Source organism: Plectrocnemia conspersa, unplaced genomic scaffold (genome assembly GCF_051122295.1).
Source record: "Plectrocnemia conspersa isolate PC_06_02 unplaced genomic scaffold, ASM5112229v1 ptg000003l, whole genome shotgun sequence".
NCBI classification, from domain to species: Eukaryota; Metazoa; Arthropoda; class Insecta; order Trichoptera; family Polycentropodidae; genus Plectrocnemia; species Plectrocnemia conspersa.
Genome location: NW_028277167.1, coordinates 18,200,471 through 18,225,375, shown reverse-complemented (window position 1 = coordinate 18,225,375; position 24,905 = coordinate 18,200,471). Strand labels below are relative to the sequence as shown.

General features: G+C 29.1%; 1 protein-coding gene across 1 annotated transcript in view; it reads right to left on the bottom strand.

Moving 5' to 3' along the window:
- Positions 1 to 24,626, bottom strand: part of Atet (ABC transporter expressed in trachea) — a 43,488-nt gene extending 18,862 nt beyond the window's left edge. The window contains exons 1-2 of the mRNA XM_088183250.1: positions 24,447 to 24,626; positions 655 to 950 (exon numbers count right to left, since the gene is read on the bottom strand). Coding sequence (XP_088039376.1) covers positions 655 to 785 — 131 coding nt within the window. The 5' untranslated portion in view covers positions 786 to 950; positions 24,447 to 24,626. The remainder of the gene's footprint in view (positions 1 to 654; positions 951 to 24,446) is intronic.
- Between the last annotated feature and the right edge of the window lie 279 nt (positions 24,627 to 24,905).

Sequence of the window (24,905 nt, the reverse complement as noted above, 5' to 3'; positions counted from 1 at the left end):
TTTTATGTCGTGTCTATAAGTTTATCAATAAACATCAAAGCTAAAGATACCGAAAGTTTAATCAAAATACTCTAAACCTTCTTCGAAACATACGGCGATAAGCTTTGAACTTAGAAGCTGAGAAGAGCTATAAAGTTTATTGAAGATTAGGTCCTCGTTGAAAGTAACAACTACAGAATTTATCAATAACATGCAAATAAACAACGTTTTTTTAGTATTTTTGAATTTGAAACGAATCTTCAGTTGAAGTTATTTGGAATATCATCGGAAGACTCAAAAAAATGTTGATTTATATATGTATATATGTACATATATTCTGATAACACGATAACTGCAATAGGCTTAGTCAAATTTACATAAGCTTTTATTAAAAAATAACTTTTAAATATCTAAGATAAGTTTGCTAGCAAAAAAATTAAAAACCCTTTAAAGAAAAATAAAAACGATCACGCAATCGAGATTCGACTATACGCTATTATAAGATTTTAAAGACATCAAGTGTTAAAGGTTAAAGTCCAACGCCCTGGGCTATCATCCCTTGAATAAATAACTAAGTAGTAGTTTTGCACTACAAACTTTTTCATTTGCTTCCGAAGAAGCCGTAAGTTTATAGATTGTAGTATTGACTTTTAGATGTTTGTTGAATATACTCACTGTGAGACGCCTCCATTGTTCAATGGCGACCTCGAAATGGGGGCGTATGCCACCACCCTGGCGCCGTTCCCCGCTATCAAGGGGTCGCCTGGACCCCCCAAGCTGATCTGGACGTCCTTTGGTTCACTCATATTTATTTTTGCACTGATTTCACTTGATTATTATTTCTCTCTGATCACTTATCACTGTTACTGTTCCGAATGATTAATATGCTATAACAGCGACACATTTGAGCTGTTGTGGCACACTGACGGCATCGTTAGGACAATGACTACTCGCTGTCTGGTGATGACTAACTGTGGACAAAGAGAAATTCGCATTGTTAAAAAATCACGGAAGTTGGACATAAAAAATATATATTTTAATCAATGGGCCCAAATCGATGTGTCATGTTGGGTTAAACGAACATAAGAACCTTTGAGCTATAGATTTTTTTTAGTTCAAAGACCAGTCGGTTGCATATCCGCAAGGTTGTTGACTCATCCCGTCTGCAAAAGTTTATTTATCCCCGTTGTCAAATTCAACACTTCAGAGCGAAACATGTTCAAAAGATCTTAATTGGAAGTTTAAATTGGCATCGCTCCAAATTAGCAATAAAAATAACCATGATTATAGAAGCATCCTGACTGATATGATAGCAAGAAAGGATAATATTAAATACAGTGAAAACCACACTTATTTATTACTAAATCATATACATATAATTCAACAAAACCCCGTTAGTACAAATCGAAACCGGAGACCGAAATTTGCAAAAAAAAAACGAATTACGAATTGCAAAATATATGCAATAGCAACACGATTTAATTTAAATTTCAATTGACTGTGTGTGTAAATACTAAATCACAAAAACGTATCACTACCGTATTTCTTATATATTTCAATGATAGAATGTTCGAAAGTGTATTGAATGCTAGGCCCTGTTTCAATAAATTTTTCCCAGCGAAAACTATTTCCAGCTTTCTATCTATCATATATCTATTGCTGCTAAAAATGTGGCTTATTTATAATACGTTGTCTCGATAGAAGATTTTATATGTTGAGAGGTTATACTTTATATTGATCACAAGAGAAAATTTCTGAGAATTTATGATATTGAATGCTCCATTTAATACAGACAAATATTATTTTTATCGATTACTTTATGTTTATCGGAATAGTAAGATGTATTAAATTAAATTTGGTTTTACTGTATTTCATTTATATATTAATACTTTTTAATATCTTGAGATATTCAAGGTTTGCTTTGTAAAAACTAGCGTTTTTTCTTTGCTTATTCTGTTAATATTTTATAGAAAAAAAGATTAATTCACTTCGGGTTTTTATTTAATTTACTTAAATTTCGATATCGCCTAAACTATAAATTTGTATACCTTTGTATTATAATATATAATGTATGGAAAGTTAATAGTTAAGTTAAATAAATCAATATAAAGATACCAGCAATTAAATCATGATAAAACACATAGTATCTATGTGTTCCATAATTCTATGACATAGATCACTGGTGAAAGATATGAAAAGAATGAGTTATCAAATAAAATATATACTTAAAATCAAGATTTATTATGAATAGAAGAGCACAACACAGTATAAATACAAGAGCATACAATACAAGATATGTAAGAAAAAATATTAATATTAAACATCTGTTAATTTTCGTTACTAAGTTAATTTATTTTATATTAGAAAACTATAGAGCACAAAATCCTGCAGGGAATGAAAGTTTTAAATATGAATTATAAAGTTAGTTCATGGATAAAACTTTAAATAGTTTACAGATATTTTACCTTTTATATAAAATCTAAAGACACTATTATAAGTTTTAAATATAAATATATACATATGTATATTAATTTATTTAATACTTCATAAATATTAATTCTATAAATTAATAGTTATCGTAGTTAAGGTAACAAGGAGCAATTATCATTAAAAGAGGGGTGTAAAAAGGTGGGGCGTGTTAATAATCACCTTAGGGCTTTCGTTTATATGTATATCTATGTAAATCGATTTTAATAATAAAAAAAAACTAAAATTTAATTTGTTACGAGTTGTTCTAAATTTGTTCATTATATTTTAGATTACATTTTTATATAAATGATACTATATTAGTTTGTAGAAGTGTTTAATTTGATTTGGAAAGCTTCAGTAATTATTGAAACGAACACCAAAATCAATCTATCACAGTGACCGTCAGATAATTGTGTCCAATTCTTTGCAGAAACAATACGTCTTTCCGACCGACAATTACTCGTTTAGTGGCCGATTTCGAGGAATGGCGTCGTGACAGATAAACCAAGGTCCAACCGTGTTTTTAGTGCACGCCCATTTTCAAAACGTGCGTGACAATGTAGAAGTAGAACCGCTAAACAGATGCTTCAACTAAAATATTTGTCTATATGTATATTTTTGGTAGTTGTATTATTGAATTTGTGAACGATTTGGTCGAGCACAGATATCTTCGAACTTGTATTTGCTCATTACGATTCAAAAGATAAAATAGCTTCTCGTATAGACAGCTGTGTATGTGCCACACAACACATACCAGTGAAGTTAGCAGTGCACATAGCTCTATATTAGCAATATTGCGAGGTATATTTTATCCCTTTTAGTGCCAAGCGAAATTAGGCGGTGTGTGCTAAGAATGCCAAGCATTTTTTTTGGCAAATGTAGATGATTTTATAAATTTATTTAAAAAAAATATTTCGGACAATTTTTATGTAACCCAATATTTATTATAGGAATAAAATTAAATCCAGTTTATACAAGTAAATACACAAGTATAAAAAAAATTATATATAAAACTGAAAATGGACACCCGCGTCCTAGCGACATTCATGTCGTCATTCAAAAGCAGCAAATATTACTTTTTAAGCTTGAAGGATTGTTTTACATCAAAGTTGCAGCCTATCAACACCTGCCCGCAAAGCCTAAGAAAAACAAGAAATTGATCACAAGCTATGCGATGCTAAGCCACTCGATTTTGCCATCACCGATACGCCTGAAATGGAAACATTTTACAAATTTGTTTATCGCAATATGCCGTTTGACTTTGAAAAGTTAAATCCGCTCCGATTTGTATGTGTAACAATGCGTAGTTTACATAACGGCGCCATGAAAGATTCATGATCACGCTATCGCCGCACCAAGGACCGTTCGTGTAGTTTCCCAGTATTTAGCCTACAGGTAGATCCAACTAGTACATAAATATATACAATAAAGACAAATGCAATTCTCTCTTTTCATCTAATGATATATAATTATAAAAGAAGCCATTTGATGGGACTCCTAGAGGTCAGAACAACGACAATAAAGAGTGACACCTTTACAGTTGCAAGTATTGTATAAATACATATTTTATTATATTACGTTATATAACATACGCTGACAATAATTGTTTTGATAAAAAATATGCAGTGCATTTGCACGTAAAAATATTTTTTTATTGTCAAGTTTATCGCTAGCATAATATATTTTTATGAGGGAGAACGAAGTGTGTTTTCGTGAAATTATATCGCTTTATTTTAATTGTAATTTATACTAAAAATTGTATTTATGGATATGTGATATAATTCAGGCATTGTTATGTATAATATAATATATATAAAAACAATATTCATAATGGGTCACTTAAAATTTGATAAGCATGCAAATTTTTATAATAGTTTAATAATCAGTAATTTCTTTTATAATGAAAATATTTTATATTGGATGATTATTAATAGGTTTGAGAAACTTTCATATTCAGAAAAAAATTGTGACAAAGTTTGAAAAGCTTTTATATAAAAGGCCCAAATATATATATTTAATCACTTTATTTTTAAATTATTTAATTATTATTATACATATTTAATTTTAATTATGTGTGTTGAAATATCGTGTTATTTTATAACATTATACTGTTTAAAATCTACTTAATAGAATACATTTCCTTAAAACACTACTATTATAGTCATATTTTATAAAATTAATCATACACTACTACGGTATTATAATACAAAAATTTAACTTAAATTAAATTATAATATTTTTATATAAAAATGTAAATTTGTATACTAACGATTAATAAAATATTCATTATTCCACTTGAGTCTTTCTTGTGACTTGAGACTTCAGAGTGAGATTCTTCACTTGAGACTTTTATATGCGTATAATATATGTGTATAAATACTATGGAATTTGGAACGTATGAAACTTTTTTTTAAATTTATGAGGTTGAAAAGTGAATCAAAATTTTGTCAAAATTTATTGACCAGAATATAGCATCTATACCAACAACAAAAACGGCTAGTTTCAGATATCACTAAGAAGAGGTTTGTCATTGGTAAGTTACCATTGTTGTCAGATTTACACAATTGTGAACGAAGAACACCTGCTAAAATATGCTAAAATGTCTAATAAGATATGTAATTAAAAAAAATCTAGTTTCGTTCTAATTATCTGCATTAGTGAAAATATAAAAAAACAGTAAAGACGCAATACTCTTCCCTTTCTGTGATGATATATAATTTAGAGCATTGCTATACGTTATCACTTTCGTACGGAACTTAACCCCAGAACTTCTCCTTTGCTTCAACTTGGAATCTATGAACTCACACAAAGACTCTTAGAAGCCCCTGAAGAGCAGCTGCTTTTACTTCAACCGTCTTGAAAACTAGAATTACACAGTAGGTATTATGTATATTAGAGTAAATGAATAACCAGCAAAATAAGTCTCTGACTATTGACCTGAAAGACCTGGGCTCGAATCTTTTTTTTTAATTTCTATCGTGTCTGGAAGATCGGAATTATTTATTATTATTTAATTATAACTTTGATTGATCATCGCATATTAAGTTTAACTCGATTTTTCTAATCTCACGGATGAATATCGTGATGATCAATTAAAATTGAGCTAGATCGTACATTTTAGGAATTAATTATTCTGCTTCAGCTCATATAGAAAATATTGTAGGTATTCAACAACAACAAAAAAGTGTGAATTTTTAGTATAATGATGTTTTCACTAGTATAAATATAATAGGCCAGTAAAAATATAGCAAATAATTGATTCATAATTTAACTGGCCACTATTAGTGAAGCTGTATGGTTCACATGTACGTTCGGAACATTTTGGTCTTAACGGATGATGTACAGTTACGAAACGTATATTCACTATTCAGACCCAAGCCTAACTTAAACGAATTTATTAATGATATAATGATTGGTGCGGCTATTTTAGCGCAATTTAATATTTTTTATATTTAATAAAAATAACATTTTATGGATGGGTTTGAAAAGTACCAATTAATATTAAATAAGATGGAATTTTGGCAGAAAAGTTATCTTTGGTATGTAAACTATTTTAAACGAGTAGTCAAAAATAAAATAAAAACTATTTTGCGCGCTAATGTGCAATAATGAACAGCATTTAATTTCACTATCAGTAAAATTATATTTTTGATAGTAGAAATATATATCTACTGGTGAAAATGTATTCAGATATGATTTTACTGAAAGGATATTATGGAGCGAAAATTTAAATTCATTGCAACACATACATAATTTATTGCACAAATTGTATGGCCGTATTTCAATATGTTAGGATTATATTATATTTATATATAGAATGGTATTTTGGGATGAAATATTGATAGAAAATATACTAAAATAATAATATTTATTTTACTCTTTAATTTGAGCGTTATACTATATTTGGGCGTTTCTTAAATAAATATTCGGGGGAAATGCGTTAATAAACTACATTGAGTTGCACAATGAGATTATTTAATGTTTATTGTTTTTAGTAAAAAAAAATGCATATATTACTTTAGTTAGTAAAGAATCAGAGAAATGTATTATTTGATCATTTCTGGTATGATTTAATCCAATAAAATTCTAGTCTATTTATTTTCAACAGTCGTTCAACGCGTGCTCTTAGATTTCTGCCCTGTAATTAGTTTTGCGCCGGGAGGGATATGTCGGTACGTGTTAATACACAGGGCAGTATTTGTGTGTTGTAAGATTATTATTTTCAAAACCTAAAAATGTATTCTACGAATATTGGTAATAAGTTTTGCCCAATTATATGTGGTCTTTTGAATCTAAAAAGTCTTGCGGCTTCTTCGCAAATATGGATATAAAATTGATAAAAAAAATGGCTTTCAAACGTTTTACCAAATTATATAATAACGCAGTAAGTGTTATGGTAATGCATTTATATTTGTTCACTGACTGTAAAAGTCTATATATACAACACTATTTAAACAGAATTTAACCAATATTTGCCTAATATTTAAATTCTTGCACTTTACACTTTCTTTTACACAAAAGTATTTTTTTTAAATACGAAACATGATTAATATAAAAAAACGAATTTATAGTACATATAATACATACATGCATATAAATGAGGATAGGTCATTTTATGGTACTTTAACTATTCTGATCATATAGGAGTTAAAACTACATCTTGATGTTAGCAGGCTTTTAAATATATTATAAAATATTTAAAAAATGTGATTACGTTGTATAAAAAAATATGATAAATATAATCATGTCGATCAATGATGTACCCGTTTCATATTTTTTAAATTAATTAAAATAATCTATATAATAATTTGAAACAAATTAAGATAGCTAATCGCCTAGAGTTATCATCTCATCTTAATCTGTAAGAATAACGATGTATTTCTATTGTATTATTAATTATTACAATATCGAATACTTCCTGATATTTTTTTTAACATAATTCATATGCTTTATTGCTAAATAAATTACACATTTTTTCAACGCGCAGATAAGCGGATTAAATTATGAGGAAAAAAGAGCGAGTGCTATTCGAGACTTGACAAATATTTACTTTACTGTCGCATCACGAAATTCCACTTCAATCGCGTGTAAAATTTTAATAAAAAAAAGCAATATAAATTTCGAAATGATTTTGACGAGTTCTTTTTATCATATTTCATAAATTTTGAAAAATACGCGTCACCTGGGAAATTATAATATGTATCGTACTTTTAACGCTCACAATTATATTGCGAGTTGTTGCCATGCTGTGTTAAATACACAAATTAAAAATACAGTCGAAAAAAAAACAGTTGGCTATGCACGTAACGTATGTTGAAAACGGTCTTTTCATCTTAGAACAATGGTCTCTTCTTCTTAAAAGGAAGATGATTAATTATGATACAATACCTCTTTTAAATATGTTTAAGTATTTATCTCTAATTTATTTCATTAATCTAATATAAATACACGTTCACTTAGAAGTAGATACATATACTATATAAAAAGGAAGTTTAAATGTCAATTAATAAATTTAATTTATTCTGGGCTCATTTTTCTTTAGCCTTCTTTGCAATTTAAATAATTATTAAAATATATAACTACAACGAATGACTTACTCTTCAATATTTAATTAAGTCCCTGAAATTAAGTAGATTTTTACAGCACAAACTAACCCTTGTTTGTAAAAATATTGATCACACGGATATGTGATTTAGGCAAGGATCATGACTTAAGCATATAACTGCTGTTTTTTCCCCAATAATTCCATTGCTTGCTAGCTATTTGCATTTCCACTTTTAACAACTACAATGACCAATTCGTTTTTACTTCGTCATTAAATAAGTCACAAGGACAATCGCTGAATATGACAGAAATTGAGATGAATGTTTATTTTATGGTCAATTTGCTGTCGCAATGTCACTAGCAGATCATCCAAAATACCTATATATGTATATATACATATATGTGTGTATATGCATACTAACCTGTTTCTCTATTGAATGATACACAATTATTGGCTTTGAATGTTTACTCAATTACTTCATTGTTAAAAATAAAGACGAGTTGCCATAAACACAATCTATAAAGACAGACATGATTACTGGCCGTTACTTTTGTACCGGTCATTACTCTAACACTATGCATGATACAAAAATATTTTACTGTACTGACTGGTTGTACATATTTTATAACGTATCGGGACAGATTCTTCTAAAGCAATCTGTATACTTACATAAAAAAATCTCAAACTAACGACCGTATCCGCAATTTAGTCAATATAAGCATTTTAAAAAATGTAACGCAAACATACATATGTATACAAACATTTATATGACTCACACGTACATGGTAGTACGCTAGTACGTACTCTATCTTGAACAATAATTGTAGATACGAGTCCAACATCGCTCCAGGTCAGGGTCATGTAAAGCGACATTGCACGCACAAATTGTAATCGTTAATGGACCAAAGGTTAGTGGTTTAGAATTTACAGATATGGCCTGTGGTTCTGTAAATTCTACGTCCGAATGCGCGCGTATCAGATACATACAAATTTGCATACAAAACATACGCGAATGTTAGGTATTCATAGCTCTTATCTACCAGTCCTTGAATTTTTTCAAACATTGATAGAGAAATTTTAATCAAAAACTCGTGAATTATTATCGAACAGTACAAAATATTTATCTAAAAGCTCTTACGTCATTCAAATCTTCAATTTAATTAGAATCAATTTTTGATTTCACTGAATCGATATATTATATATATGTATTTGATTATGTATTTTTTTATAACTTTAGATATACTTTTATGTCGTACCATTACAGATTCATTTTGCTGCGGTAACCAGTGCTTGGCACACGCGTTTATTTTTAGTTTAAATTTCAAAGATAAATAAATTATTTCTAAGTAAGATAAAAGTTGCGTCTTATTATTCATATTATTTCGAAGATTGATTTGAACTATTAGAGATTCAATATGACTGCTTGGTTGTCCCAGATCGGACGGTCGAAGTTGAAGCGGCAGCTTTTATCTAGACTCGATATACAGATTTTATATTAACCATCCATTTTATATAGACTTATGGACCAACTTGAAAGATTTGGAGTGCAATAGGATTCTCTGTTTTCAATTGATGCAATTGTTGTGGGTTGCGTTAAACAGTGCCAACATTATTTTATTTGTGCCGTTTACAATTTATACTGTTTTTACCGTTCAGAGCGTTCATCGCTGATTTTATATTGTCCGTCGTTCCTTTTAGGCAGACCGCTAAAACGGCATTTCTTGGAAAATCAAATAACTATAAAAATCATAGATTTTCTGATAAAGCAATTTTCATTTGAATTAGCTTACAATATTTTTGCCACAGGTATAATATTAACATATACGTTTATATATTTATTTCAATTAAAATATATTTCAGATTTTAATTTTAAAATTGCAAAATTCACTTTGATTTGCTTTGATAAAATAATAAAAATAAATATATCAGTAATTCATAAAAAATATAATTTATTATTATAGATAATATGGCAGATTATACAATATAATAAAATAAATTTTGATTATATTTATGACTATAAATTTTATTATGAACTATTTACCTGTTTTCCTAGCGATTTGATTATTGTTTTGGGTTATATGATATATAAATGATATATACAATTAAAATATAGATGTTTTAGTATTAAATCCATTTTATGCTCAGAATTATTTTTAATATCATTTTTGTTATTGAGTGATCTATAAAATCTATTGCTTGAACTAGATATGGCAAACGAAAGTATTTTTTTATCATTTTAACATTTTTTCATGATTAACTATAAAATTAAACTTGACTAAAAATGTATTCATAAATATTCCACATAAAATTGATAAAATCGACTGTAACGAAAAGAGAAGGCCAACAATGGATTATATATCACGTGACCAAACAATTACGTTAATAATTAGGATAGTACATAGACCATCTAACAGCACGTCCGCCCTGAGACATTAATCACTGCTGTAAAACTACTCTGATTGGAAAGGATACGCGTTAGACAATATGTTGACCCATCACAATAATATTGTTATTCTACCCTTGGTTACCGATCGCCGGAGTGGCCATCTGGACCGTTTATTTTTAAAGCGTAAACACATTGCGTGGATGTGTTAAAGAAACGATGCAATTGTCTTACAAACATCTTTATCTGTGAGTCGTTAGAGCTGTCTTAAACTAGCATTACAAAAAAGCTTAGCTAATCTTCAAGATTTGGTACTATAAATAAGTGTAATTAAAGGACATGTTTCCATTCAATATAAAGTGTAACATTTTGATTGCATTAAGACAGTATCAGTGAAGTGCAGTGAGTGTTTTATCAATATTTTCCTGCAAATATGTAAATAAATAAGATTACTTGTTCTACTTTTGCAATGACGAAGCAATTTGAGTGCTTCATCGTACAAGTTTATAATACAAAAGCAAAAAATCTCTATGGAGAATGGGTAGGAGAGAGAAAGAGAGCTTCGTTTATTTTTAATCGAGCATACTAGATATTCTGAAAATTTTGGCAGCAGTTTCCGACGCCGACCAGACGCCAAATTAGTGAAATATACGCTACCTATGTACTACACGGCAAACTATGATGTCTACAGATAAATTTATCTATAATATAACAACGTGTAACGTACAAGGTCTTAATCTCAAGCACGTGCAAAGTTTACATATAATATTTAAAGTTATACTTAAAAATATCAAAATATATGCTTTGTTAACAAATTATAACGCAAAATACATTTTTCCGTATTTGTTTTTCTCATGGTTTTTACATTTCTAATTGAATATGTATCTGAGTATTTAATGTTACATAAACATTGCACATGTTATGTTTTAATAAGACATCAAGAAACCGCATACTAATTATAGGACAAGAATTTTTAAGTTAACACAAGTACACTTTTTGAAGGTTATTTGTATGTTTAACATACGTACATATAAGATGTCTAAGAACAAATACGACTGTGCCAATGTCAATATGTTTGGTACTGAATTAAAATTAATTTAATACAACTTATAAATATTTTAAATTATAATAAATTAATATTTTTTTGGAATTAAGGAATTTTCAACATTATTTTTCACACTAAATAAAAGTATAAAAAATACAATAACTATTTTTACTTTACAGTTTGATTATACTATATATACAATACAACTAAATGACCACACGTGAAGTTACTGATCCAAATATGGAGTCAAATACTCTTTTTTTTAATTTTTTTAAGTTATAATTAAGTCTGTCTCTAAACATATATTCCATGACACAAGCTTTTAATTATCTCTATTTTTATCATAAATGTAACGGAAAATTTTACACATAAAGACTTTAAAATGTGGAAACGTATGATAACAATTCGCAATTTAATATTAAGCGATAAAATATTATTTTGTAATATATCATAAAAAAGTTAAATATATTATTAAGCGGCTCAAGAATATTTTACAACTAGATTGTCACTGAAAGCAGCAACTCAAAATACCTTAAAATAACTACATCGTTTTGTTTGCTGTATTATCTAAAAATAAAGTATGTAGATAAATTGATTCTGCATTTGAAAAGAACGAAATAAATACAGATTTTATATGAATAAAAGTAAAGCACAGTCTTTCTCGGAAAGCTGGCATTTGTGGTTCAAACTAAATCTACTTTATAATTGGTAAAATAGAATTAGTAATTAACAATCTATCTAATACTACTTGATAGGTCATCATCTAGTTACCCGTGACTGAATACATGTTTTACTTATTCTTTAGCATTATTATTAAGCTGTTTTATTTAGATTTCAAAGGAAATATTTTTAACAAGAAATTGCGAATTTAATACATCGATGACAACGATGTATTTATTATATACAAATCTTTTTACATTTCATTGCAGTGATTACATCATCTACTTTGAGTTTCATCTTGTAAGAAGACATCTTGTTGAGAGCTTCTTCAGGATGTATCACTTGGCCACTTGGCACATCGCATTATCTTCTTTCATTAGCAATTATTTCGATTCGTGTATACGCTTTTTAGTCCAACATGTTTTTTATAATATTTTATAACTATCGGCGTTTCTAAAATAAGCAGTCTTTAAAAGTCATACTTCAAAGAAAATATCATTGTCAGTTTATATAAGAAGAGTTAAATCCGATAGTAGCGCGTGTCTGAAATACAGATCGTGCCGAACTTGCGACTTCACCTTGGAACCCGTCGATTGTTAGGAAAGCCTGCCTAGAATGGAAACTTTGAATCAATGACGTCAAGAGAGTCTTGAGCGTTCTTAAATCAATATTCCAAGACTGTCTAAATCTACGGTTTTGTTTGGGCATTTCCGAGGCGAGACGAGGGTATTTTTTTAAAACAATAAAAAAAATCTGGCTTGACGTCAAACCTCAATGTCGAAATTTTGGCAAATTGTACACAGCGCAAAATGTTATCGTTCCTATTATTGAGAACACGAAACCCGGTAAGATCGCGATAACTAAAATATTATTTAATAGTCGTCGAAGTAGCACTGAACCAACAGCTGTTACCTTTGTAGAAAAATGTAACTAAAATTAGCATTGTATTTATATTATGGAAATTCAAGCACCAGAAGTGCCAGGTGCAAATGAACTAACCTACATTATATGTGTTTTTGTTGAATGCTTCATATGTACAATATAATTTAAAAGGACATACTTCTTTCTTCATGTCAAATGAAGTTGCTCGCATTTGAAAGCAAATCATTACTGACTTTAACTGTGTTTTATATGTACTTATTATATTCGTAAAAAGAGCGTTGCCATGCCAAGCAAGTTACACAAAAGCGTCATATTACACAAACATCAATTATATTCTGAAGGAAATTTATTACCGTGATACTGTTTGGACAAGCCACGTGTCATGCTGAACCACGCAAAATTTGAATGTTCTCATATGTCTAAAATATTACATAATAACGTATTTCATAGGTAGCTATTAGCATTACACTGACATTTGAACCGTCTATTTCATTAAAATACTATAACAGATATTAAATATGTTCGTAGGCATTAAAAATAGATTATCATACAAAGCATAATACAAATTCAGTTTTTCTTTTTATTGTCAACGAAAAGTAAATAAAAGCGATTTGAAAAAAATAAATAGAAGAGGATAATCTAATCATAAATATCGATAATATGCTAGAAAATACTGGAATTATTTTAGTAATTAATTTTGATATATTTATAATTAATATAAATAGATGGACGTAATAAAGTAATACTTAGCTAGCTTCATGATTGTTAGTTTCAAAGAAAAGACAGACTTCTGTGTGATTGAATTAAATTAAAAAAATAAAGTAGTAGTAGTAATATATTTTATATTTATCTGGTTCTATATTTACTCCTGTTTTTTTCACATAATTTTTTTAACGCTTCATCGAAATTGACTTTCTTTTCTGTAGTTATTTTTTTAGAGATTTTGCAGTATTGCTGTAAAATTTTCTTGTGATGCTCATTATGATTACATGCTGTTTTGACGAATTTGCTTTTTATATTATTTTTTTACAAATCACATTTTAACTTTCGCTTTTATCTTCTCTCGCAAAACGTTGTCTTTTAATGTCCTGTTTATCTTCTCGGTAACAAAAAAGTATTGCGGCATCATGACGGTATCGCTTTTGGCTACAAAGCACACCTGAAATAGAAAGCACCATTCCGCACATTTTTTCCAGCTCCTTACAGCTATCGCCGAAAACATATTCAGTGCAAGAGAAGCGGTTTTTAAGCACTGACTTCTTGGCCGCAACGGACAAGAACAAGAAACGCAATCACGAAACTCGCCGAGCATTGACGGATTGTCGACACCGCCCTTTATCAACTTCATAAAGTGCTTCATGATGTAGACACTACGCAAAGGTATCAAACAACGATCTAGTAATAAGAATACATAGTGGTTTATATTTTTAAAAAAAAGGAAAGTTGTAAGAGAAACATTGACATTCGATCGGACTTAACGTGCTTTTTTATTGGCTTTACAAGGCGCTTATATTGAGACGATTGGAGCTTTATTTTGATGTCATAACGACACGCCCATAATTCGTAACTTTTTATGAACTCATTCAACAATTGCTCAGCAATTACTTTATGATACTGTTTTTGTATTAAATTAAACAGTTTTGGAGCAAACTACTACTCTTTCACGCCCAAAATGTCAAATAGATTTTATGAACAAGAATTTTATATTACGTAATACAAAATTCTTCAGCAATTTTTATTTAAATAATAATTTTAATTAAATTAAAAGTATCACATAATAAAAACACATTAGACTAATAGATAACGAATTCATCCTTGACACATTGTACTTTGAAACCTTGACAAAAAAAGTAATTAGATTAATATATTATATGTAAATAATTAATTTACGGTGATTGAATGATAAAAAAGGCTTAACGAAAGTGCTATCATTTTTTGAGTAAAAATACAATGTAGCATTTGATTATCTCTTAAAAAAACGGTATAACACAACCAGCAATCTATCTGAGAAAAATCTATATAATCAGTATTTTTCAATCATATGACGAAATTTTATCTCAATTTATACGCTATTATCAAAAGAACAAATAACGACAGCTGAGATAAAAAAATAAGTATAAAATAAAAATATATACACGTGTATTTTTCGCACTATTATGCTAATATGTATAATACAATAATCAGTTAATCGTGTTATCAGTTAATGTTTTCAAAGTTCAATGTTAATGTTTTCACTATACGTCCTTTATTATAATAAATGTTCATTATATGAATAATGATTAATTCAATTAAAACTATTATTGATAGCTTGATGACCCGTTTAATTGCTTATGCAATCATAAGTGATTTATTTAATTTAATATTAAAAATATATCATAGAAATATAATTAGCACTTTATTTGGATACATATGAAGTAAAAAACATACAAGTAAACTACATGTAAGTAATACTAAGTAGTTTACTCGTAATTAAAACAATTATTGATTAACAACAAGATACTCACAATAAATATATTAATTAAAATTATATTATGAGCTAGCATTAAAATGGTATTACTATTTAATCGAATGTCTCGGTTATTTCATAATATGTCAACGCAGGTGGCAATATAAGATTAAATATATATCAGATAAATATAAATGCTTTGGCGAAACCGTTTTGGATATATTAAAATAGTAGAAGATAATAATATTTTTATGTCATTTTCGTTCAATAAATGTTGGCATCGACACATTTATTAATTAAAAATATTAATTAAAGTTGGAGTAGACTAACATTGAATTATAAAAACTACAATCGTTTGTGAGTACAATATTATCTAAAATCAAAAACAAGATTTTGTATAATAAATAAATATATCAGTTAAAAGTTAATTCGGATAAAATAGATAATTTTTGAATTATTTTGTGAGTTTTCCTTATTTATTAATTATTAAAGATCAGAAAAACCGACGCGGGTTGAATAAGCGACGTGGGTTAGATCGTTGCCTTTAAAACAGCTATTACCAAGCATTTATTATTATCTGGTAGTTTTTTGTTACCATTAATTATGAATTTGCAATGCTTTCGCTCTATTTATTATCTTAGTAATGAAGAGTCTTTGTTTTAGTCGATTTTTTAATATTAAATAATTCCAAGATGTCTTAATAATAGGAAAATTTTCACAGCTCACCTAATAGGACATCCATACCGAAATGATAATCTTCCAAGATTATAGAAAAAACATCCTTTTGTGAGTAAAGGATGCGCGATAGACAATAAGTTTTACCCCGCGCTAAATACTATTATTGTTCTCTACCCCTTTGTTTAACGATCGCCGAAAGTGGTAATCTGAAAGATTCACTGTTAAGGCAGTGTCCAAGAAGCGATGCAATTGCTCTGCCAACATTTTTAATCTGCGATTTGCGAGAGCTGTCTCGAGCCGGAAATATAAAATATGTGGATTTTGATTACATAAAGATAGGAGCAGGACATGTCAACGAATCGTCCAGCAGCCGACAATAATTCAACTCGATACTCCAGTGAACTCTCTTACTTTCAAAATCTGCCATTTGACTCCATCACTTGAAGGCGGCATCTACATTTTCATGTATGTAAATGCGGCAATTTATATTTGCTTATAAAAACTGTTTTTCCGGCGTCTATTTTGGCTGTAAAGTCACACCTTTTCGGCCTCAAACACCGAAAGTGTAGACATTCTGACGTGATATAAAACTGAAAAGTGTTCTTCTGAGGTAAACAAAACACCGAAATAATAATTACTAATTCCGGTAAAAATTTTAAAACATTAAGATCCATATGGAATTCGAACTAACAGTCTTACAGAGCAATAGTCAGCGATTTACATCTTTCTGGTTAAGTAAGTTATACTCGAAGTAAACAGTAAAAAGAACCTTGTTATTCAAACGAACTTGACGTGCGTATTTTGGTCTCGACTGTTCAAAGTGCTTCCATTGAGAATATTATACCTTTGTTTAGATGTCATAATTATACACACTTGATTAGTCACGTTGCAGCTATTATTTAAGCATCGGTAATTGATGTGCTAGGCTACCATTTTTTCTCTTGTCATATTCGACGTCTTCGTGGCTTTTTTGGAAACGTTTATATCATTTATAAATCATTCGTTTGGACATTGCATCTTTGCCAAAAGTCTTCTTCAATATTCTCACTACTTAACTGCACTTTATTTAGCACAAAATATAATGACACTTCCTTGTTAAGCCATTTTTAAAATAAAGAAATGGCGTGACAAAATGCGTCGGCAATACCAGTCAAATAGACTGACAACTATTGAGATGCATTTCATATAATGGTACTGACGTGAGAAATAAAGACAAGCTCAAACGAATGAAGCAGAGTAATAAATTAAAAATGTATAAATCTGCTTATAATGAGATGCAAACTAAATTATTTTTTATGCATGTATATGTATAATATAAAAAAATATACACCCCTAATAATTAAAAAGATTCTCAGCGATTAATTCAATTGCATATTGCAGCATGATAGCCTATTCATTATATGCAAATTACTTGACAAAATGAATCATTTCCCGGCTCAGATTGATTTTTCTTTTACGACGCGACGTTCATAACATTACAATGACATACACATACAATGTTACGACACGATGTTAGAAAATATACGATTGTTCCGTTCACGACCAACTTTTTATGAACACGAGCTGCCAACATTACAATCGAGTTTTACGAACAGTCTTACCAACATAATGCGCGAATTTTTTTACCCAGACATTATGCGCAATTTTTCCAACTTTAATGGCGTGAGGGCGAAGTGGATAATTTAGTTAATTTATCATAAGTATAAAGTCAGCTAAGAAGAAAATGCGATATCAAGACCCTAAAGCAAGATCAAGTTAACTGACAGTCGTAATTTCGAGATATTTAGATATTTGCAAATCAGTCTGTATACATATTTTTTTAATTTTTAATAAAAAAAAATTATCGGAGGCAATGATGATTGAAATGTTAAAAACAGATGGATTTATTTTTTATATATTTTAATATTTAAAAAATATTTTTTTCTAATTTTTATGAAGAAAACTATAGTTAATTTCAAAACTATTTTCCTACATGTTTTCTGTTCAATGACAGGAAACGGCATTTGAACATTTTCCTAAATTGAAAAGACCATGAAATCATTAGGACTGGCTAACGATATTTTGTATAAAATCCATGCAATCCATGCATTACCTAGCTACACAGATTCAGAACATATAACAACATTTTTATCTAGAAACATATTTATGACGACAAGAACATGCTAACTATGAACATGTTTAACAAAGTCTAATAATATATTTAGCTTCCATTAATAGTGCAGTTACGATATTCTTATCTTGTTAGTTTTATATACATAGTATAGCTGTTTTCGAGTAATATGTTGATTATTATAATATTATGGGGTATGTTAATATCAGATTTATGTCATTATTAAATTGACATAAAACTGATCGAATCGAATAATATAGGTAAGATTGTTTATGTCGGAATATAATTCACATACTAAAATAAGTCGATAAAAGAACTTTATTTAGATGTAGGGTGGAGAGTCATATATTATATTTATTAGCTTTAAACTGTTTTTAACCTCATTTTTGCATTAAAATAATTTAATTATTTAATGAATAGGATGAGACAGTAGCACATATAATATAAATATAAATATTTATATTCGAATATAAATTTATTAATTCACAAACATTATAGGAGCATATGTATATTATATTATAATTCTTTCTGGTACAAACACTTACGTAAGAATTAAGGTTGGATTAACAACTGTTATGAAATTAAAAATTATAAATAAGTACCTAGGTATAGTATTATTTGGCGTACTTCCAATTGTAGCGCACTAGAACATTATTGATACATATAATATTTCTTAAGCTTCTTCGTGAATGACTATTATAGAAACGCTTAAGATAAGGCGCAGATGCGTCTTCAAAAATCGATAAATGCTCGAAGGATTCAGACTGTTCTTTAAATGTACAATATTTTAAAAATTAGTTCAAAAACTGAGAATATTCGACAATTTTTTGAGATGCCGATTAAATATAGCTAATCTTATAAAAAAACTCAGATAAAACCATATCAAATAGTAAATTCCGAAATTTCAACAAGAAATAAAATTAACACATTTTGAAAAGTTTGTCGCATACTTTTATATGTGATCTGTTAATTATGATTTCTCAGTACTTCTGATTGCTCAGAGCAAAAATGACGAGTTATTCCGAGAATTAGGGTCCCTCGTGTATCACATCACGCTCGAACACATTTCATATAAATTCACATACATACATACATGTACATATGTGAATTTATACACATTTCATATAAATTCACATCCATACATTCATTCATGCATGTATATAAATAATTATTTTAAAAAATGACGTGCTAAATACTACATGCTATTATTTGGCTGAGAATATAAGGAAAATTAATCAAATATCCGGTTGTGCTACTTTAAAGAGCAACGTCGTAAACCATCAAACATTCTTTTTTACATGATACATCTTAATACATTGTCAAAAGTATTAAGATGCTTCTTTTAAAAGCTAAATAAATACTATGAAAACCTTTGAATCCTGATTTTATTATATGATTTTAACAAAAATACATACTTTAATACGTTTAAGTAAAAAATTATGTTGATCTATGCAACTCATACATATATATATTTTTTAAATAAATTAAGTGATCGTATTATGCTATTTAATGGATGGTAAACAACACACCAAATAATTTGTGAATTTACTACATGAATAGATCATCAGAAAAGCAACTTATTATTATATTAGAAATACAATTTAATGTTTTTCAATGGTAAATAGGGTAACCCCGCTGAGAAAATTACTTAATAATGTCACTTTGATTTCACCATTCTGATATACATATTCAATTCAAATCTTACATCTCTAAGTATATACCATATATATATAAAAAAAAAGTTTTTTCAGGACCACCCATTGAGTGTGTGACTCAAATTAGTTGCAAACGTTTGTTAAATTTCGTATTACCTGTGCAAGCTGATTAGGATGGGTCGTCAGTCTTCCTTTATATTTTTTTATTAAGTACAAATTAAGTTTGACTTATAATATATAATCTCTTCTTTCACCATTGCCATATTTAGGTCCCGGTGGATATATGTATTTGGAACAAACCATCCAATATCATCCTTAGCATTTTATTTTGGTATCTTTAGATTATATCTATATTATAATTGCTTGCTGAGTCCCATAGTTGTATCCCGTACATCCATATCGGTTTTACGATGGCCTTGTATACGAGCAGTTTACTGGCAAATGACAATTGAGAGTTTCTTCTTAGTAGCCAATAGTATTTTCTTATGGCACGTCTTAATTGCTTGCGTTTGTTCCATGTGAGTCTTCTGTGCATCTCCAGATATGTGGTATTATCTGCTTGTGTCATTTTTCATTGATTTTTGCTCGTGATTCTCAAATTTTTAAAATTTTATTCAGATGTTTTCTGTAGTCTAGATGCCTTGTTTGGATGACCATAGCAACCGTATCGTCTGCAAAGGTAGCAACAAGAGTTTCAATAGTTGTTGATTGGTCTGCTGTGTATAGTAGGTGCATTATCGGTCCTAGCAGACTGCATTGAGGCACCTCCGATCTTATTTTACGAAGAGCTGACACTTAATCCAGGTATTTGACTCGAAAATGACTGTTAAAAGAATTCATATATACATCAATGTTCAATGTTCAAAATTCATATTAAATTTTTTGTTTTACAGTAAGAAATTTATATAATTTGTATACCTCGGATGACGTTTTCTATTTTTTCTTGGAAAGCGGATACTCATTCGATTGATATTCATGATTTAATATTTGGATAGTCCAAATGCAGGCTATTATTTCACATTATTTATATAACAAATCGCGTGATTAACAATGACGATGACACTCAAGATTTTGTGTTTGTACCGTAGCAGAATCGATTTTTTTTTATTTATAATAACAATTACATTAAAAATAAAAACTTGCCATGGTTGCATAGTAACTAGTAATTAAAGTTGTATTATAATTGATATCATCGATTCAAAGACTTTACTTGTATGTGTTGATTGTTACCTTCTGTAATGCATTGGGTTAGCGTATGTCATGCTGCAAGTTAATAATAAAAAGAAATAAAAAATTAAGTTATTAATTTAAAAATTTTTGTGTTCGTATTTTAAGAATATATCAACACATTAGCTATGGGTAGAAATAAATTGTATGCATTGTTTATAAAAAACGGTCATAACTTATAAACTATTAGGATTTTTATAATTTACGTCTACAATAGTTCCTAATTTATCTAGATATTTTACAAAAATATTTTAAATTAAATTAATTTTTAAATTATGATCATTTTGTAAGAAATATTTAGCAGCAATAGGCGAAACATACGTTTGAGAATCATTAAAAAAATAATGTGTTTATGTTATATAGATACTTTTTAAGCTTCTACTAAATTGAGAGTTAAAACTATTTCCCAAAAATCATTTTTGGTGAATTCAGTATATATTAATATATATTCATAGTTTAAGAACCATCGGGGAAATAAAACAAAACACACTTCTAAAAGTTTGAATATATTTTTATTTGTCTTTAAAACATTTTTGCGAAAGACGGTTTGAGTCATCAAAAAAATGTGTATTTTAATTATAAAGACACATCACAGTGTAACTGTAATATAACAATAATATAAAACTGAATTTTATACATTATTTTTTAAATAGTTACATTTCTGAACGACAAATGACGCATATATGCGTGTCCCGGTGCTAAATATAATACTAAACAGCAATGATATTATTGGATTTAAATCCCTGTTGCTTGATGTATTATAACATTTTATTTATTTACAGTTTGGTAGCAGCTCCATATTCTATGGCTAACTTCAATATCGATTCACTGTTTTAGAATCTTTCAAAGAACGAAAGTTTATATTTTAGAGATAATATAAGTTTTGTCGTTTATTAAATATTTTTATGTTACTTTTAGGGAATAGAAGTGTATTATATAGTTGTCTAAAACAATAATCAATAAAGAAACATAAATTTGCAATTCAAGAATAGAGTCCTAGACAATTTTCATACAAAAATTGATTTTCTTCCATTCGCGATAACCGTAAGTAAAGATTGCAATATTATCGGAATTACAATACCGGTATTATCGATATAAAAAAACAGTCAATACCGGTATTGACATTGTTATTTTAATTAATTGATAATAAAAACCGTGTACTGCTCGCATGTTTCACTATATGTATTGATTAGCAAAACCAAAGCATTTGAATACCCTAGAAATTATCGATATATTCATTATTTTATTTATATCATTATCCCTTTTAATTTTTTCAATGTTTACACCCAGTTTCATTTTGAATTGTTTTTTTTATTACATAACAATTAAATTACAACTATACCCAATTGTCATATTTATTATCTATAATCTGATTCCCATTCATTCAAAGTAAAACTGAATATATAGAAACATTTTCTTTGAAGATATTAAATGAAAATGACTACTGTTTTTTTTTTTAGGAAAATACAATAAACAAGCCGGTCAAATTTCGACTAAAGTTGCCGACATTGATAACCAATTATTCGTCTGACTGTTAAAGGCATAAGAAGCTTTGTTTAAACAATCTTCCTTACATTCAGTTTCTTCTATAAATACTTAGAACGAGTACCAATACAAATCAATAAGACAACTGTGTACAAAGATCTTTTTGTCTCAATTTTTATTCATTTTTTTATAATGTCGAAAAGAAATATTTTTAAAAATGCGGGTGGCAAATCTTTTTTTCTTTTGAAAAAATAGGTCTATGAAAACATACTTTTTAACAAAATATCGACTTTGATATACGGCTTCTAGATGCTTCTTTTTTATACCAGGGTCAGAGCACCAATTTATTGCGATAAAATCTATAAATCTAAATAAAATAAATCATAAATTACTCATGATTTTTTAAACCATTTTCAACAAATGAAATAAACAAATTAAAAAAAAAATTCTGGTACTACCGGTATTTCATTTTGTAATACCGGTAGTGTCGAAAGTCGATTTTTGCCCCAATACCGGTATTGCAAACCCTAATCGTATTATTTATTTATTGTGAATCTTTCGTTGCAACATGATACGTTAGTCCAGTGCGTTACAACGGGGTAAATAAAATCAACAACTACTATGTAAATATAAGACACTAGACTGAAATCAATTTCATTAATTATAAACTATTATTACATTTTAAAATCACGATATTCATTCGAGAGTTAACTTAATTTGTAAAGTTCGATCTTTCAGGCACGATTAAAATTTATTAAAAAAACACTGGGGTCCATACGGGATTAAAACTATTTTTTTGGGTACGAGTCACTGATTATTATGCTGGTAATGTGATGATAATCAATCCTATCACGTTACGGTTCGTTCGCGTGTTTTCGCGTGATATCCAAACTTCGCGATTCACTCGTTTTCGATGGTTAAAAAGAATGGAACTTAAGTTTATAAAAATTTAGTGGGTTATATTAAAAAGATTTAAACTCGTATCTAGAGATGGCATATATAATACATATATGTCACCTTTCGTCAAAATATATACATTTAAAATTCCGCGTAAATTAAGGACCGTAATGTGTTAAAATAATCTAGAATTTAATATTTTTTTAACTATGTATGTATATACATAATAAGTGAATGAATTTTTCGTTTGAAAGGACTGATTATCATTACTACCGGAATCTCTAGTAGACTTCCAACTTCCTTCCATGTTAAATGAAATCGTGAATAGTGTGAGCATCAACTCTATACTTTATGGCTAGCTTAAATATAGATACACTGTTATGGAAACTTTCAATCAATGTTAGTTTGAATTGTATATAAATGTATACTTTTTTTACAGATAATATATATGACATTTTTAAGTGCTTGCAACAAAGGTGGTTGTACTCTAAAAGAAAAAAAAACATACATATTTATGTGTTGAGAAAAAAATGTATTGCGTAATTCTAGACCGTTGTTCTCAATAATTTTTATAAAAATATTTAAATTTTATTCACTTATATTTCATGCAAGGATAATCTGCACCTGGATAATCAAGAGTTAACTGTATTACTTACTTATAATAATGCTCGCTTATTAAATGTGTATAATGCAATATGATACTGAATTTTAAAATAATCTAAAATATAACATTTATAAAAAAGTAGACCAATGTTACTCATGATGATTGCAATAACATTTAATTTGAAGCTTATTGTAACAAGTCGAGCCATTTCACGCATAAAAACAATCGATTTTTCGCATTGTCGAACAAAACTAAAAAAAGGGGACGCCGCCTAGAACGTTGTGGCCAAGACGTGTGAATAGACGGGAACGACGCTCGCGCATACGTACGATTTAGTACGTAGGACCAAATTCGCTATAGAGAAGAACGGGAATCGGTTACCTCATCTGCGTGGGAGATGACAGAGACTCAATCCGCCTTCCTAACACGAGCTGTCCTCGCACGAATCCGATCTGATTCCAATCGGATTTCTCACGACACGAAGTTCATGGCACAAAGGGCTAGATGCGGACAAACGAACGAGCGCACGCGACCCACCTCGACGGTGGACGAACCGAGACTGGTGAACACATCTCTCCGCTTGCTCGAGCCGAGCAAAAAGCGACCTTAGTCCCGATCAATCGCTGGGCCAATTCGCGCTCAATTGCAGGTAATTGATTTAAATTTTACTCGGGAATAATTACTGCGTATCGCGGGTGATTTTTGACATTTGAACTCTGGTGTCGCGATGACCATTGACGGTCGATTGCCAAATATCCAAATGGTACAATTGAGACTTGGATCAGTGTCAAATAGGGCAGGCCAAGTACACTCGGGGGCCCGGGTGAACCCTTTTTTTAC